The following is a 12145-nucleotide window of genomic DNA, read 5'->3' as shown; positions in this document are numbered from 1 at the left end:
AGTGTACTGTTTCAAGTTCACGGCTGTGTGTGTTTGTGTGTATGTGTGCTGTTTAAACCAGTCTGTGGGAAGGCTGCTCTTTCTAAAATGGTGCTTTTTGACGGCAAGCTGTCAGTTGAAATGTCGAAAACGTAGGAGTGCTGAACTGCGACTGGGCAGGACTAGGCTGGCAAGAGAGTGGAGGACCTCAATATCTGACCACTTGGGTACTCTGATTGGACACTGGGACCACAGTCTCTCACAGCTCCAGGTGAAGAGTTCAGTGCGAGAACATTACCAGCTGTGGATTAGCTCTACTCTCACTCCAAGCACATGGCTCTGCTCCAGATGCCCTCTACACAGCGCCAACTCTCCTGCCTGGCACAAGGAAGCAGAACAAGACTGGGAAGCAAAGTGAGCTACTCTAGTGCTGCTGATTGACACAAGTTGATCTGACAGGAGGCACCAGAGCAGCTGAACAGACAGCAGCTCAGTCAGCGCTGTTTCATGCCACTAGGAGACACTGTTGGAGATGCTGTAAACGAATTTCACTAAAGACTGGTAGCTTACATGCAAAGCAAATGAATGGATAACAGAACAGAGTTTTTAGCTATAAAAATGGATAGTCCACAGTGTAATGCATGCAAAATGAAAAGAGAATTATCTGAGCAATTCGCAAATGGTTTGGTAATGATGGAAGCCAGACAGTTTGAGAACAGAACTGGGGGTGCTAGGCAACCACATATTTACACTGGATAAACCAAAGCTGGGCAGAAGGCATTTTAGCAAGACACAATTAGTGCATCAATATTATGGATTAATCATTTGTTGTGTTCCCATTTCAACAGGTCGGTTAATATCAAGGACTCTGACTACAAAAATTGTGAATGAAAATACAAATGCACACTGATCCAGATTGGATATAACCTGTTATTTTAAGATTGTGCTTCAAATGCCTCAGTTCTCATTAACTCCATTACTGCATGTAATCAAAATAAGTTTTTAAACACTTACTGGGAAAACCGCCTGATTATTTTACTCATGAAACATTATTATTATTATGATTATGTAAGGTAGGAGCATAATAAGGGGCTATAATCACCACAAATAGCTGTCTCTCTTTAAATTGGGAATATTGAATAACAATATAAAGCAGCACAAAGTCTCGCTGGCCAAACCACTGAAGCTAGTTCACCCCAGCAAGTATGGGAGCCCCCTGTACAATCTATTTATACTAGCAAACATGTTCCTCCTCCATCCTCTGCAGGCTACAATTCCTGTTGGCTTTGGCAGTTGTTGTTTTTTTGTTACTGGGAAAGCCCAGGCTGTTAAAACAACTCATTAAAATCTGATCTCTCTCCTTTTCAGATTTGCCACGCATTTCTTTCCTAAGGGGCAACTAGTTTGTGCTCTAACATGGGATATGGATCCTTATTATTTAGATTTTTTTAAGTATTCATAAACAAGCTGGGGTGAAACTAAATGTGTTCATGTGAGCTGAAATTTTAATTTGTGAATCCCTTTGGTGTACTAAAACATAAACAGATCACACTCCTTGGGTTAGTAGAACTGATGTATGTGTTTATATTGTGCAAACAGATCTATTATGATAGTTATTTTAATACTAAATGGAGATTTTTTTTGTATTATGGAAGGACGTTAGATAAAATAAACAAGCTCTGTAGACATGTAACTTAAAATGATACAATCCCAATGCAATGTCTTTTCTTTTGTGAAAACTAAGCCTTACACCATGCTCTGAAGAAATGGCTGGAATACATGGAGGAGGGGCAGGGTGTGTTTGGGGTCTCTATAGTGTGGTGATGACATCCTATTAGTTGTGAATGGAAAATAAACAGATACTGGGAACTTTGGAAAGTACCCCTCCTTGCTAGCAATGTTTCAATAATGAAGTGATATATGCTCCTACAAATATATGTGAGAATAATTTCTTAAGACATAAATAATATATATGCAATTTATATGTTTTCTCTCTCTATCTTTATATAATTACACCATTCAATGAAGGATGTTGAGATGGATACAATGGGATGTATTTTAAAATGGAGATAAGTACTGTTAGGTAGGCACTATTTAGAGATAGCTCACTGCTGGAACACAGCCAAAAACATTGAAATTCAGAATCATCTGTCAAATGATATACAAGCACACGAGGTCTAAGCTTGTTATGTAAAAATTATAATTTGCTTTTCTGCCAAGCAACATACACAGGAGCCAGATCTTTGAAGCCTTTCTTTTTAAATGGGTGGTTGGGTTTTGTGGCAAGATGTTAAAAACTTTACTGTGTTTTACTGTAGTGAAATTACATTGCTTTTACTTCAACTTTTTGCTTATAAAGAGCAGATTACTTCATCTGATGCATTTTTAGTTGGTTAAAGTATAAAAGATTTGACAACGCAATGTGTATTGATATTTTTGATTAAAGATGTTTTGATGGCATACCTCATGACAATTGCTAGCAATTCTTCCATTTTGCAAGACAAAAGCACAAAGCAGGCATTATGGCCAACAAATTAAATTATCTCATGAATTATACATTATACAACATATTGAACCCAAAGTTTATATTTGAACTGACGGTGCATCAAATTCACACACACGCAAAAACATCTGGATCCAATTCAGACTTTTTTCTTTGGCAGGTATGTATGTATGTATTCTACACTTTGCCGAACTAGTGGTCTGTCTGATGTCAGTTTGCATAATTTGTATCCGTGTTTTCACACACTTGAGACATTTCTTGAGAAACTTGAAACTTGAAATATTAAACACAGAGTCAAATTCAGATGTAAATGACCAAAAAAAAAAAAAGCATTTCATTGCTCATAAACACATACAGCAATTCAAGATGATAATTCTATTAGGGTTAATTATAATCTCCTATTGCCTCCTTCTGTCCAACACCGAACAACCAAAAAGTGATACACTACATCACATTTAATGGCCCACAGGAGTGTGCCAGTTGCTTAGGCAACAGTAAGAACAGATGCAGGTCATATTGTGCACAGTGCTGGGGGAAGCAGCAGCATGGGAGTGGTGGCATTAAATAACTGGAAATGCTTTAATTAAAAGGCTTACGTAAAGTTATACTTAGCATACCTCTGAAATTGAATAAAAATATGTTATCTAATGCCACCAAATTAATATAGTGAGAGATATGAAGATCATGGTGAACTGGCTTATTGTTACCATGATCGCTATTCTTATTTTCATCACATTATAATTATTAATATTAACCCTGCAAATTACAACAAATAATGTATTTGTTTCCTGAATACAATATTTTCCCTCAGTTAGCCTTGACTGACTGTTTCGCCTGTATATTTGTAAAGCCTTGAAGGAGGATTTGAACAAAGCACATTTCCAGCATGCGCTGAGAAAAAAATAAAAATAAAAAAGATTTCTATTATGACAAGCGGAATAAAAGCTTTTCGTTTAAATGTATAATTACGTAACTATACTGAGATGGCTGGTTCACTGAAAATAACTTACAGAATCCAAGATATAAAGCATATTAACATCAAGAAGTAGTTATAAATGACCCATTTTAACATAATTCTCACATAACAAAAAATAAATTAAAAAATAAAAGGACCAGAAGTTTCATTTTCTATAATCATGTGGACTACCAGATTTATAAATCTAGTTTAAAAAGAAGACCAAAGCATGGGATATTAGAAAAGCAATAGTAAGTGGCAGCTGTACAAAAACAAACAAAAAAAAGATTACAATTCTCATTTCTGAATTACAGCATTGGAGTAAAGTCAAATAACTGTTATAGCATTTCAGGGAATTTCGTGAAGAAGAAAGCAAAGTGTTCATGCGCACATAGAGAAACTTGTAGGGTCTACTCACCATGAACTGCACATTGTCAAATCCATTAGCCAGCAGGTGGTTCTCATACTGTACGAGCCCAATGCTATCCAACCACTGTCCCACCGACTGTACGGGACACCGGGGTCCTATGAGAGGATGAAGAGGGAGTCTTTTGAGCAAAGAGTAGCCGTCGACACGGTAGCAGCGGCAGTCCGGTTGCGACAGTTGGCACTGCCACATCATATTCCGGGCAAAGTGACTGTCGAAAGAGCCCGCCAGCTTGAGAGATATAATGTTCACACAGATCTCAGGAAAGGAGGGGGAGAAGAAAAAACAAAAACAAAAAAAAAACACCAATCTTATTTGGTAGTGCTGGCCACTTTAAGGTACTGCTTGGTATTCAATCACCATCTTAAATTGCAAGGTATCGATCCGTTATTAATAACCACTAATTGCACGGTGAGCATGCACGATGCTGTCAGCTGTTGCTGGTTCCAGTTATATGTTGTCTGAGTTCTCCACGGTGAGCAGTGCTTTGCTGGCAGCTAGATTTCTTTTTATCAAGTACTCCTACACTCATCAGTATGCGGCACCACGTTCCCGGCTCCCCCTCACTGCCGTTCATTACCCAGCCCTGGCTACACCTCGCATTCTCCATAATAGCCATCAGATCAGGCAGATCTCTTTGTCTGGGAGCTGGGAGCTTGCCGTGGCTGCTGTTCCCTCCTACACACCCACCCAAGCACCAATCTTGAATGATGAGAGCAGTCAAAATAGATGCAGAAAATAGCAAAGTTCAAAAGCAATTTTATTTCCCTTTTTACGTCCTCTCCTTCCCCAAGGGAGGGGGGGTGATTTAGAAGGGGGGGGTGGTAAATTGGATTTTCTTTTCTGTGGTTACATATATTAAAGAATTGTTTTTAGCTTGCGGCTGGAGGTAGAAGGGAAAAATCTACGGAGAGGAGAGGAAGAGAGTGAGCTGTGTGAAGCTCAGGAGTTGCATCCACAGTAGAGACAGGCAGTGTCTCATCTCCTGTATCATGCGAAGGAAATGGATGATCGTTTGGGGGCACCTGTGTCCTTCAAGATGGGGCTGTCATGTAAAATAATTACATAGTCCCCTTGATAGCAAGCCAATGACAGGATCCCCCTGCTCAGCCCCTCACTAGCTGCTTCACCCAGAAATTGACAAATTGCAGACTTATTGTTAAACCAATTAACCTGTCATTGATTGCTAGTGTTTGCCAAAATAGCATATGCAGTGGATGGCACACACACTTACAACTAATAAATAAATAAATAAATAAATACATAAATAAATAAATAATCAAGTTAACAAAATAATGTAAAAACACTATTATTTGTATTCCTTCACAATAATGAATAGAATAGCTACAAAGCAAAATTATTTACCCAACTGCTGTAACTTGTGAAGCCCCAGAGTTGCTTAAATATATACATTAGCTGTAGGTGGTACAACAAATAGATCCTTAATCAAGAGCTTCTAATACAGCATTTCATATTTCACAGAACAACAGCTTCAGATAACGAATGTTGCATCTGATTTCAGAAGGTGTCGTTTCCTCAATGTTCATATTTTGGCAATCACCGGTGATGCCAGTGCAGTGATTTCGTCACAATCTTTATGCTTCTTGACAGAGTAGCCCCCAGCACTCCATTGAATTCACAGCAGCTTTAAAATAGCTTCAGTGCTTTCTTTTACAAAGATAACGAACACTTCCCCCCCTCCCCTCCTGCTATCCATACAATTCTACACTGTAATTTCTGTGCACCACATATTTTCTTTATTTTCCCATTTTCTCTTTAACAGAACATGTAATAGTTTAGAGTGTCTGAGATCCATGAGTCCTGGCATATAATAGCAGAATATAATTTCCTTTAAGCAGTATCAACAACATTTCTTGGGATGGGGGGGGGGAGTGGCATCACTGCATTTAAAAATAGATCTACAAGCTGGAAAAAGGCAGAGTGCTCCGTCTGTTCTGTCTGAATAACGTCTGATCAAAATAGAAAAAAAAAAAAAAAAAAAAAGCACATACTGCAGAATTCCACTTCGGAAGTGTGAAGGAATGATGATGAAATGTAGCCATCTCTCCTATTTTCCTTTTGTGTGCATGCTGTAATATTGGATAGTACTAAAAGTAACAAAGGATGCTCAGTGTTACATATAGAGTAATGGTGGCTTCGAGTGGAAGAGTCAAAGGGGTGAAACTTCACCTCATTCTCATAGAGCTGATCCCTAAGAAAGAAGCATCTTTGGAGGTTCGTTTTACTTTTTTGCATTCAAAATAACAGCTATAGAGCAAAATACAGTCAAAGTAACTTTGAAAGTCATTGCAGCAAAAGGCAACACATCCAATTTGATTATATGGCATTGTACAGCACATACAGTTTATTCCATAAATATTTAGACAAGGACACAACTTTTATAATTTTGGCTATGTATGCCACCACAATAGATTTGAAATTAAACAATCAAGATGTGCTTTAAGTGTAGACTTTCATCTTTAATTTGAGGGTAGTTACATCCAAATTGGGTGAATGGTGTAGGAATTACACCCATTTTATATGTGGTCCCACCAATTTTAGGGGCTCAAAATTAATTGGACAAACTACCATAATCATGAATTAAATTGTGATTTTCAATACTTGGTGGCAAATCCTTTGCAGTCCATGACTGCCTGAAGTCTGGAACTCATAGACATCACCAGATGCTGGGTTTCTTCCCTGGTGATGCTCTACTAGGCCTGTACTGCAGCTGTCTTTAGTTCCTGCTTGTTTTTGGGGTGTTTTGCCTTCAGTTTTGCCTTAGAAATCAAAACAAACCAATCAGAGAGAAAGCAAAATCATTAGGTGTAGCCAAATAAACTATTTGGTAAATTCTTAAAAAGAAAGAACGCACTGGTGAGCTCAGTAACACCAAAAGGCCCGGAAGACCATGGACAATATCTGTGGTGGATGAAAGAAGAATTATTTCCCTGGTGAAGAAAAACCCCTTCACAATAGTTGGTCAGATCAAGAACACCCTCCAGGAGGTAGGCGTATCTGTGTCAAAGTCAACAATCAAGAGAAGACTTCACCAGAGTAAATACAGAGGGTTTACCACAAGATGTAAACCACTGGTAAGCCCCCAAAACAGGAAGACCAGATTAGAGTTTGCCAAAAGACATCTAAAGAACCCTTTACAGTTCTGGAACAACATCCTATGGACAGATGAGACAAAGATCAACTTGTACCAGAATGATGGGAAGAGAAGAGTATGGAAAAGGGAAGGAACTGCTCATGATCAGCATACCACCTCATCTGTGAAGCATGATGAATTCTGAAGTGTATAGGGCTCAAAACTCATTGGACGGCGCTTCACAGTGCAGATGGACAATGACCTGAAGCATACTGTGAAAGCAAATAATTGCGAAGAAGTGCAATGTTCTACAATGGCCAAGTCAATCACCTGACCTGAGTCCAACTGACTATGCATTTCATTTGTTGAAGGCAAAACTGAAGGCAAAACACCCCAAGAACAAGCAGGAACTAAAGACAGCTGCAGTACAGGCCTGGCAGAGCATCACCAGGGAAGAAACCCAGCATCTGGTGATGTCTATGGGTTCCAGACTTCAGGCAGTCATTGACTGCAAAGGATTTGCAACCAAGTATTGAAATGAATAGTTAATTCATGATGATGTTAATTTGTCCAAAGCCACTAAAATTAGGGGAACCACATATAAAATGGGTGTAATTCCTACATCATTCACCATGGATGTAACTACCCTCAAATTAAAGATGAAAGTCTACACTTTAAGCACATCTTGATTGTTTCAAATCCATTGTGGTGGCGTACACAGCCAAAATGATGACAGCTGTGTCACTGTCCAAATATTTATGGACCTAACTCTATATCGCCTCTTGCATCCAGAACACCACTATATATTGTCAACCAGCCCAAAATTACTGACACTTATTCATTTTTTTCCAGAGGCTGCTGTTGGTGTTGTAGTTGTTCAGTCCAAAACCCTCAGGAGGCCTGCTTCTCAAATACAACCAGTTATTCTCTGAGGTTACAGAAAAATAAACCCCACAAAGAAACTTCAATATATTTTCACTTCAATTATTTTACATATAAAACATGTCTCAGTGTTAACAAAATAAGAATTGCATTTGCAATGTATCCAATGCAAGTTAAGAATGGGTACCCAAAAGAGTCCTTAAATCAAGAGAGACAATGCATAGCATACATGGAGAAATGTGGTGACCTCAGACAGTTCATAAAGTATTAATGACAGAATGGAAAGTTGAAAACAGATCCGGCACCAATATTGGCAAAATCTGACAAATGACTGTTTAATTATGATTTGCTTCCACTTTTCATAATAAAATAGATAAGTAATAATTTGGAACTATAACATTTGTTTTCATTATTTACTTCCCCTTAATCAAAGGGTAATTTTTAAATGCGTTTTGAGGGCTGCATATTGTATAGCCCCACAGATGTTATATAAGCCAAGGAACCATTTAATGTCTGCTACAACAAGAGCTCCTGCCATCAAGGTTTGATAAAGGACAAATTATAGCTCAATAAACTACAACACCATTTTTTTTTTTTTTGGGTTCAGAAATTAAATGCCATTTGAGCATCTGACATTTCTCACTATATAAGCCATAGTAAAAAGCAATGTTGGTATAAATGCTACAAATAATAATATACTACTGCTATCACTAATAATACTCTATTAATAAAACCAACACCTCTACTACTACTGCTGCTACTACTACTTATAATAATAACAATCAATCATCATCATCATCATCATGATGCACATACATTTTGAGATATATTTACCTGAAATGTCCTCCTTAATCTCCTCCAGGCCTGTGCTGATTCCTGCTCCTATAGAGCTCATGATTTTATCAATCTGCAGAAATAAGACAAAGAAGAAGGTTAACAAGGCCCTTTATACCTGTCAGGCCAGCTGTAGCAGTGCCTTCTGTCTCCATTGTTGCCTCTCCCTGCTGATGCCAAAGTTCAAAGCTTTCTCCCACAGTGACAACTGCCACCTATTCCCTCAGCCCAAAGCTAAGCAAGGCCTCGCTGCAGAATCTTGTGAAACACTTCAGCACAGATTTTGTCCTGCAGTATTTAATCATCAAAACAGGCCTAGCACAACCTGCATCCAACACAGCTGTCCACACCTTTAGTGTCCCACAGAAGTCTTTAGAACCTTGTGAAGATGTGAGTTCAAGACAGCACAGTGGTCTACAGGTCTCTTTGGAAAGGCCGGTGACCTGCTTTAAGAGACGACAGGCTTACTGTTCATAGTTGTCTTTAATGGCTCCCATCCCATCTAGAACAGTGGAAGTGCCTATATAGAGCACTCTACTTTCCATGCCCAGTGCAGGCACAGTGGATCCCTAATAGGAAAGGTGATGTGAAGAGCAGGTAAGAGCCAGGCTAGCACCAGTCCCAGTAGGGGCGAAACAGCTGCCGCCACCTGCTTGCCACCCTCCCCTGTGACACTTTCTCCATCTGGATACTGATCATGTGTTGCTATCTGGGGAGGGCCTGCAGACAATGTTTAGAAAGAGGACACAGAGGAGAAACAATTTTTATGTGTTTATTCATTAGACTGATGCCTCTAAACAGGGACAATTAACTAGCCCAGGACAGAGAACAGCAGGACAACAGCTGTGAGTCCAAATACTGCGGGGCAAAACAAAGCTAAACTCGGAGAAGAATAATTCTTCTAGCGCTTCCATTTGGGTGTAATGAATAAAAATGTCTGAAATGGCGTAAAACCCCAAGAAATTACAGTGAGGGAAAAAAGTATTTGATCCGCTGCTGATTTTGTACATTTGCCCACTGACAAAGAAATGATCAGTCTATAATGTTAATGGTAGGTGTATTTTAACAGTGAGAGACAGAATAACAACAAACAACTCCAGAAAAACGCCTTTCAAAAAAGTTATACATTGATTTGCATGTTAATGAGGGAAATAAGTATTTGACCCCTTCGACTTAGTACTTGGTAGCAAAACCCTTGTTGGCAATCACAGAGGTCAGACGTTTCTTGTAGTTGGCCACCAGGTATGCACACATCTCAGGAGGGATTTTGTCCCACTCCTCTTTGCAGATCCTCTCCAAGTCATTAAGGTTTCGAGGCTGACGTTTGGCAACTCGAACCTTCAGCTCCCTCCACAGATTTACTATGGGATTAAGGTCTGGAGACTGGCTAGGCCACTCCAGGACCTTAATGTGCTTCTTCTTGAGCCACTCCTTTGTTGCCTTGGCTGTGTGTTTTGGGTCATTGTCATGCTGGAATATCCATCAACAACCCATTTTCAATGCCCTGGCTGAGGGAAGGAGGTTCTCACCCAAGATTAGACGGTACATGGCCCCGTCCATCGTCCCGTTGATGCGGTGCAGTTGTCCTGTCCCCTTAGCAGAAAAACACCCCCAAAGCATAATGTTTCCACCTCTATGTTTGACGGTGGGGATGGTGTTCTTGGGGTCATTCCTCCTCCTCCAAACACGGCGAGTTGAGTTGATGCCAAAGAGCTCGATTTTGGTCTCATCTGACCACAACACTTTCACCCAGTTCTCCTCTGAATCATTCAGATGTTCATTGGCAAACTTCAGACGGGCCTGTACATGTGCTTTCTTGAACAGGGGGACCTTGCGGGCGCTGCAGGATTTCAGTCCTTCACGGCGTAGTGTGTTACCAAATGTATTCTTGGTGACTATGGTCCCAGCTGCCTTGAGATCATTAACAAGATCCTCCCGTGTAGTTCTGGGCTGATTCCTCACCGTTCTCATGATCATTGAAACTCCATGAAGTGAGATCTTGCATGGAGCCCCAGACCGAGGGATTATTTTGTGTTTCTTCCATTTGTGAATATACGCACCAACTGTTCTCACCTTCTCACCAAGCTGCTTGGCGATGGTTTTGTAGCCCATTCCAGCCTTGTGCAGGTCTACAATCTTGTCCCTGACATCCTTGGACAGCTCTTTGGTCTTGGCCATGGTGGAGAGTTTGGAATCTGATTGATTGATTGCTTCTGTGGACAGGTGTCTTTTATACAGGTAACGAGCTGAGATTAGGAGCAGTCCCTTTAAGAGAGTGCTCCTAATCTCAGCTCGTTACCTGTATAAAAGACACCTGGGAGCAAGAAATCTTGCTGATTGATAGGGGATCAAATACTTATTTCCCTCATTAACATGCAAATCAATTTATAACTTTTTTGAAATGCGTTTTTCTGGATTTTTTTGTTGTTATTCTGTCTCTCACTGTTAAAATACACCTACCATTAAAATTATAGACTGATCATTTCTTTGTCAGTGGGCAAACGTACAAAATCAGCAGGGGATCAAATATTTTTTCCCTCACTGAATGCAAATGCAATATAGCAATTGTGACACCAGAGGAGTTTTAAACACTGTAAACAAAGTGAACAAGTGTTGTGATGTTTTTATATACCCTGGCTACCAGCCAAAGAATATTCTGTTATTCATTACTGCACAATGGCAGTAATGGCAGAAGCAACCGTGTGCAAACGAACATATTACATCAAATTTAGCTAGACAGTATAAACCATGAATAACAGTAATACTTTAATGTGTTAAATTAGACTTATGTGGGAGTGTTCAAACAAAAATTAGTTCAGTGATGTCTGAAAAGCACTGATATGGAATTCTGGGACAAGAAGAAAATTGTGCCCCAGGAATGATATGGTATACAATGTCATATACCTGAGTAATCGAAAAGGAAAACCCCTTTTAATAGCAGTTAGTCTTCTGACCTGACTGTGTGTTTTACTTCCACCCTTAAGTATCTTAAATGCTTTCTTGTCATGTAACCGTTTATGTTTATGAAAGTAAATGCAGTAGATGTGTCAGTTCTGTTTTTCAAGAATTCAACTCAAGGCTTCAAATCCACCCTACTCCCCTTGCCCCCTACCCTGTAAGCTTCAAAAATAACTGAAACATACTTTCTGAGTGCATGCACATCACCATAGCTTGAGGTGTATTTACTACATAACAATAAGTAAAGGCTAACGGCTTAAAATGTTTGACAGTATACAACAAAACATGACCTTTAGTGTCACATCAACTGAACAACCAGATAACATATTATTTTATGTAGGAGCCTGTACGGGAATGATGTGCTGTGGTATTAAAAATAAACGCATGAGGTATTATATTAATGTGATTTACACAACAAATCCATCTATTTAAATACGCCATTCATTAATTTAATCTTTACACACTCCTGTCCAGAGATTGTACAAACATACAATCTAAACTTTTATTAGCAGA

General features: G+C 39.3%; 1 protein-coding gene across 9 annotated transcripts in view; it reads right to left on the bottom strand.

Moving 5' to 3' along the window:
- The window catches only part of anks1b (ankyrin repeat and sterile alpha motif domain containing 1B), a 300917-nt gene that overhangs the window by 57286 nt on the left and 231486 nt on the right, over nucleotides 1-12145 (bottom strand). For all 9 annotated transcript variants that reach the window (XM_066705629.1, XM_066705625.1, XM_066705627.1 and 6 more), the window contains 2 exons: nucleotides 8675-8747; nucleotides 3856-3962 (listed from right to left, as the gene is read on the bottom strand). In XM_066705629.1, coding sequence (XP_066561726.1) covers nucleotides 3856-3962; nucleotides 8675-8747 — 180 coding nt within the window. The remainder of the gene's footprint in view (nucleotides 1-3855; nucleotides 3963-8674; nucleotides 8748-12145) is intronic.

This window comes from Amia ocellicauda, chromosome 5 (assembly GCF_036373705.1).
Source record: "Amia ocellicauda isolate fAmiCal2 chromosome 5, fAmiCal2.hap1, whole genome shotgun sequence".
NCBI classification, from domain to species: domain Eukaryota; kingdom Metazoa; phylum Chordata; class Actinopteri; order Amiiformes; family Amiidae; genus Amia; species Amia ocellicauda.
The sequence above is the reverse complement of the archived record's forward strand: the minus strand, read 5'-3'. Positions and strand labels throughout refer to the sequence as shown.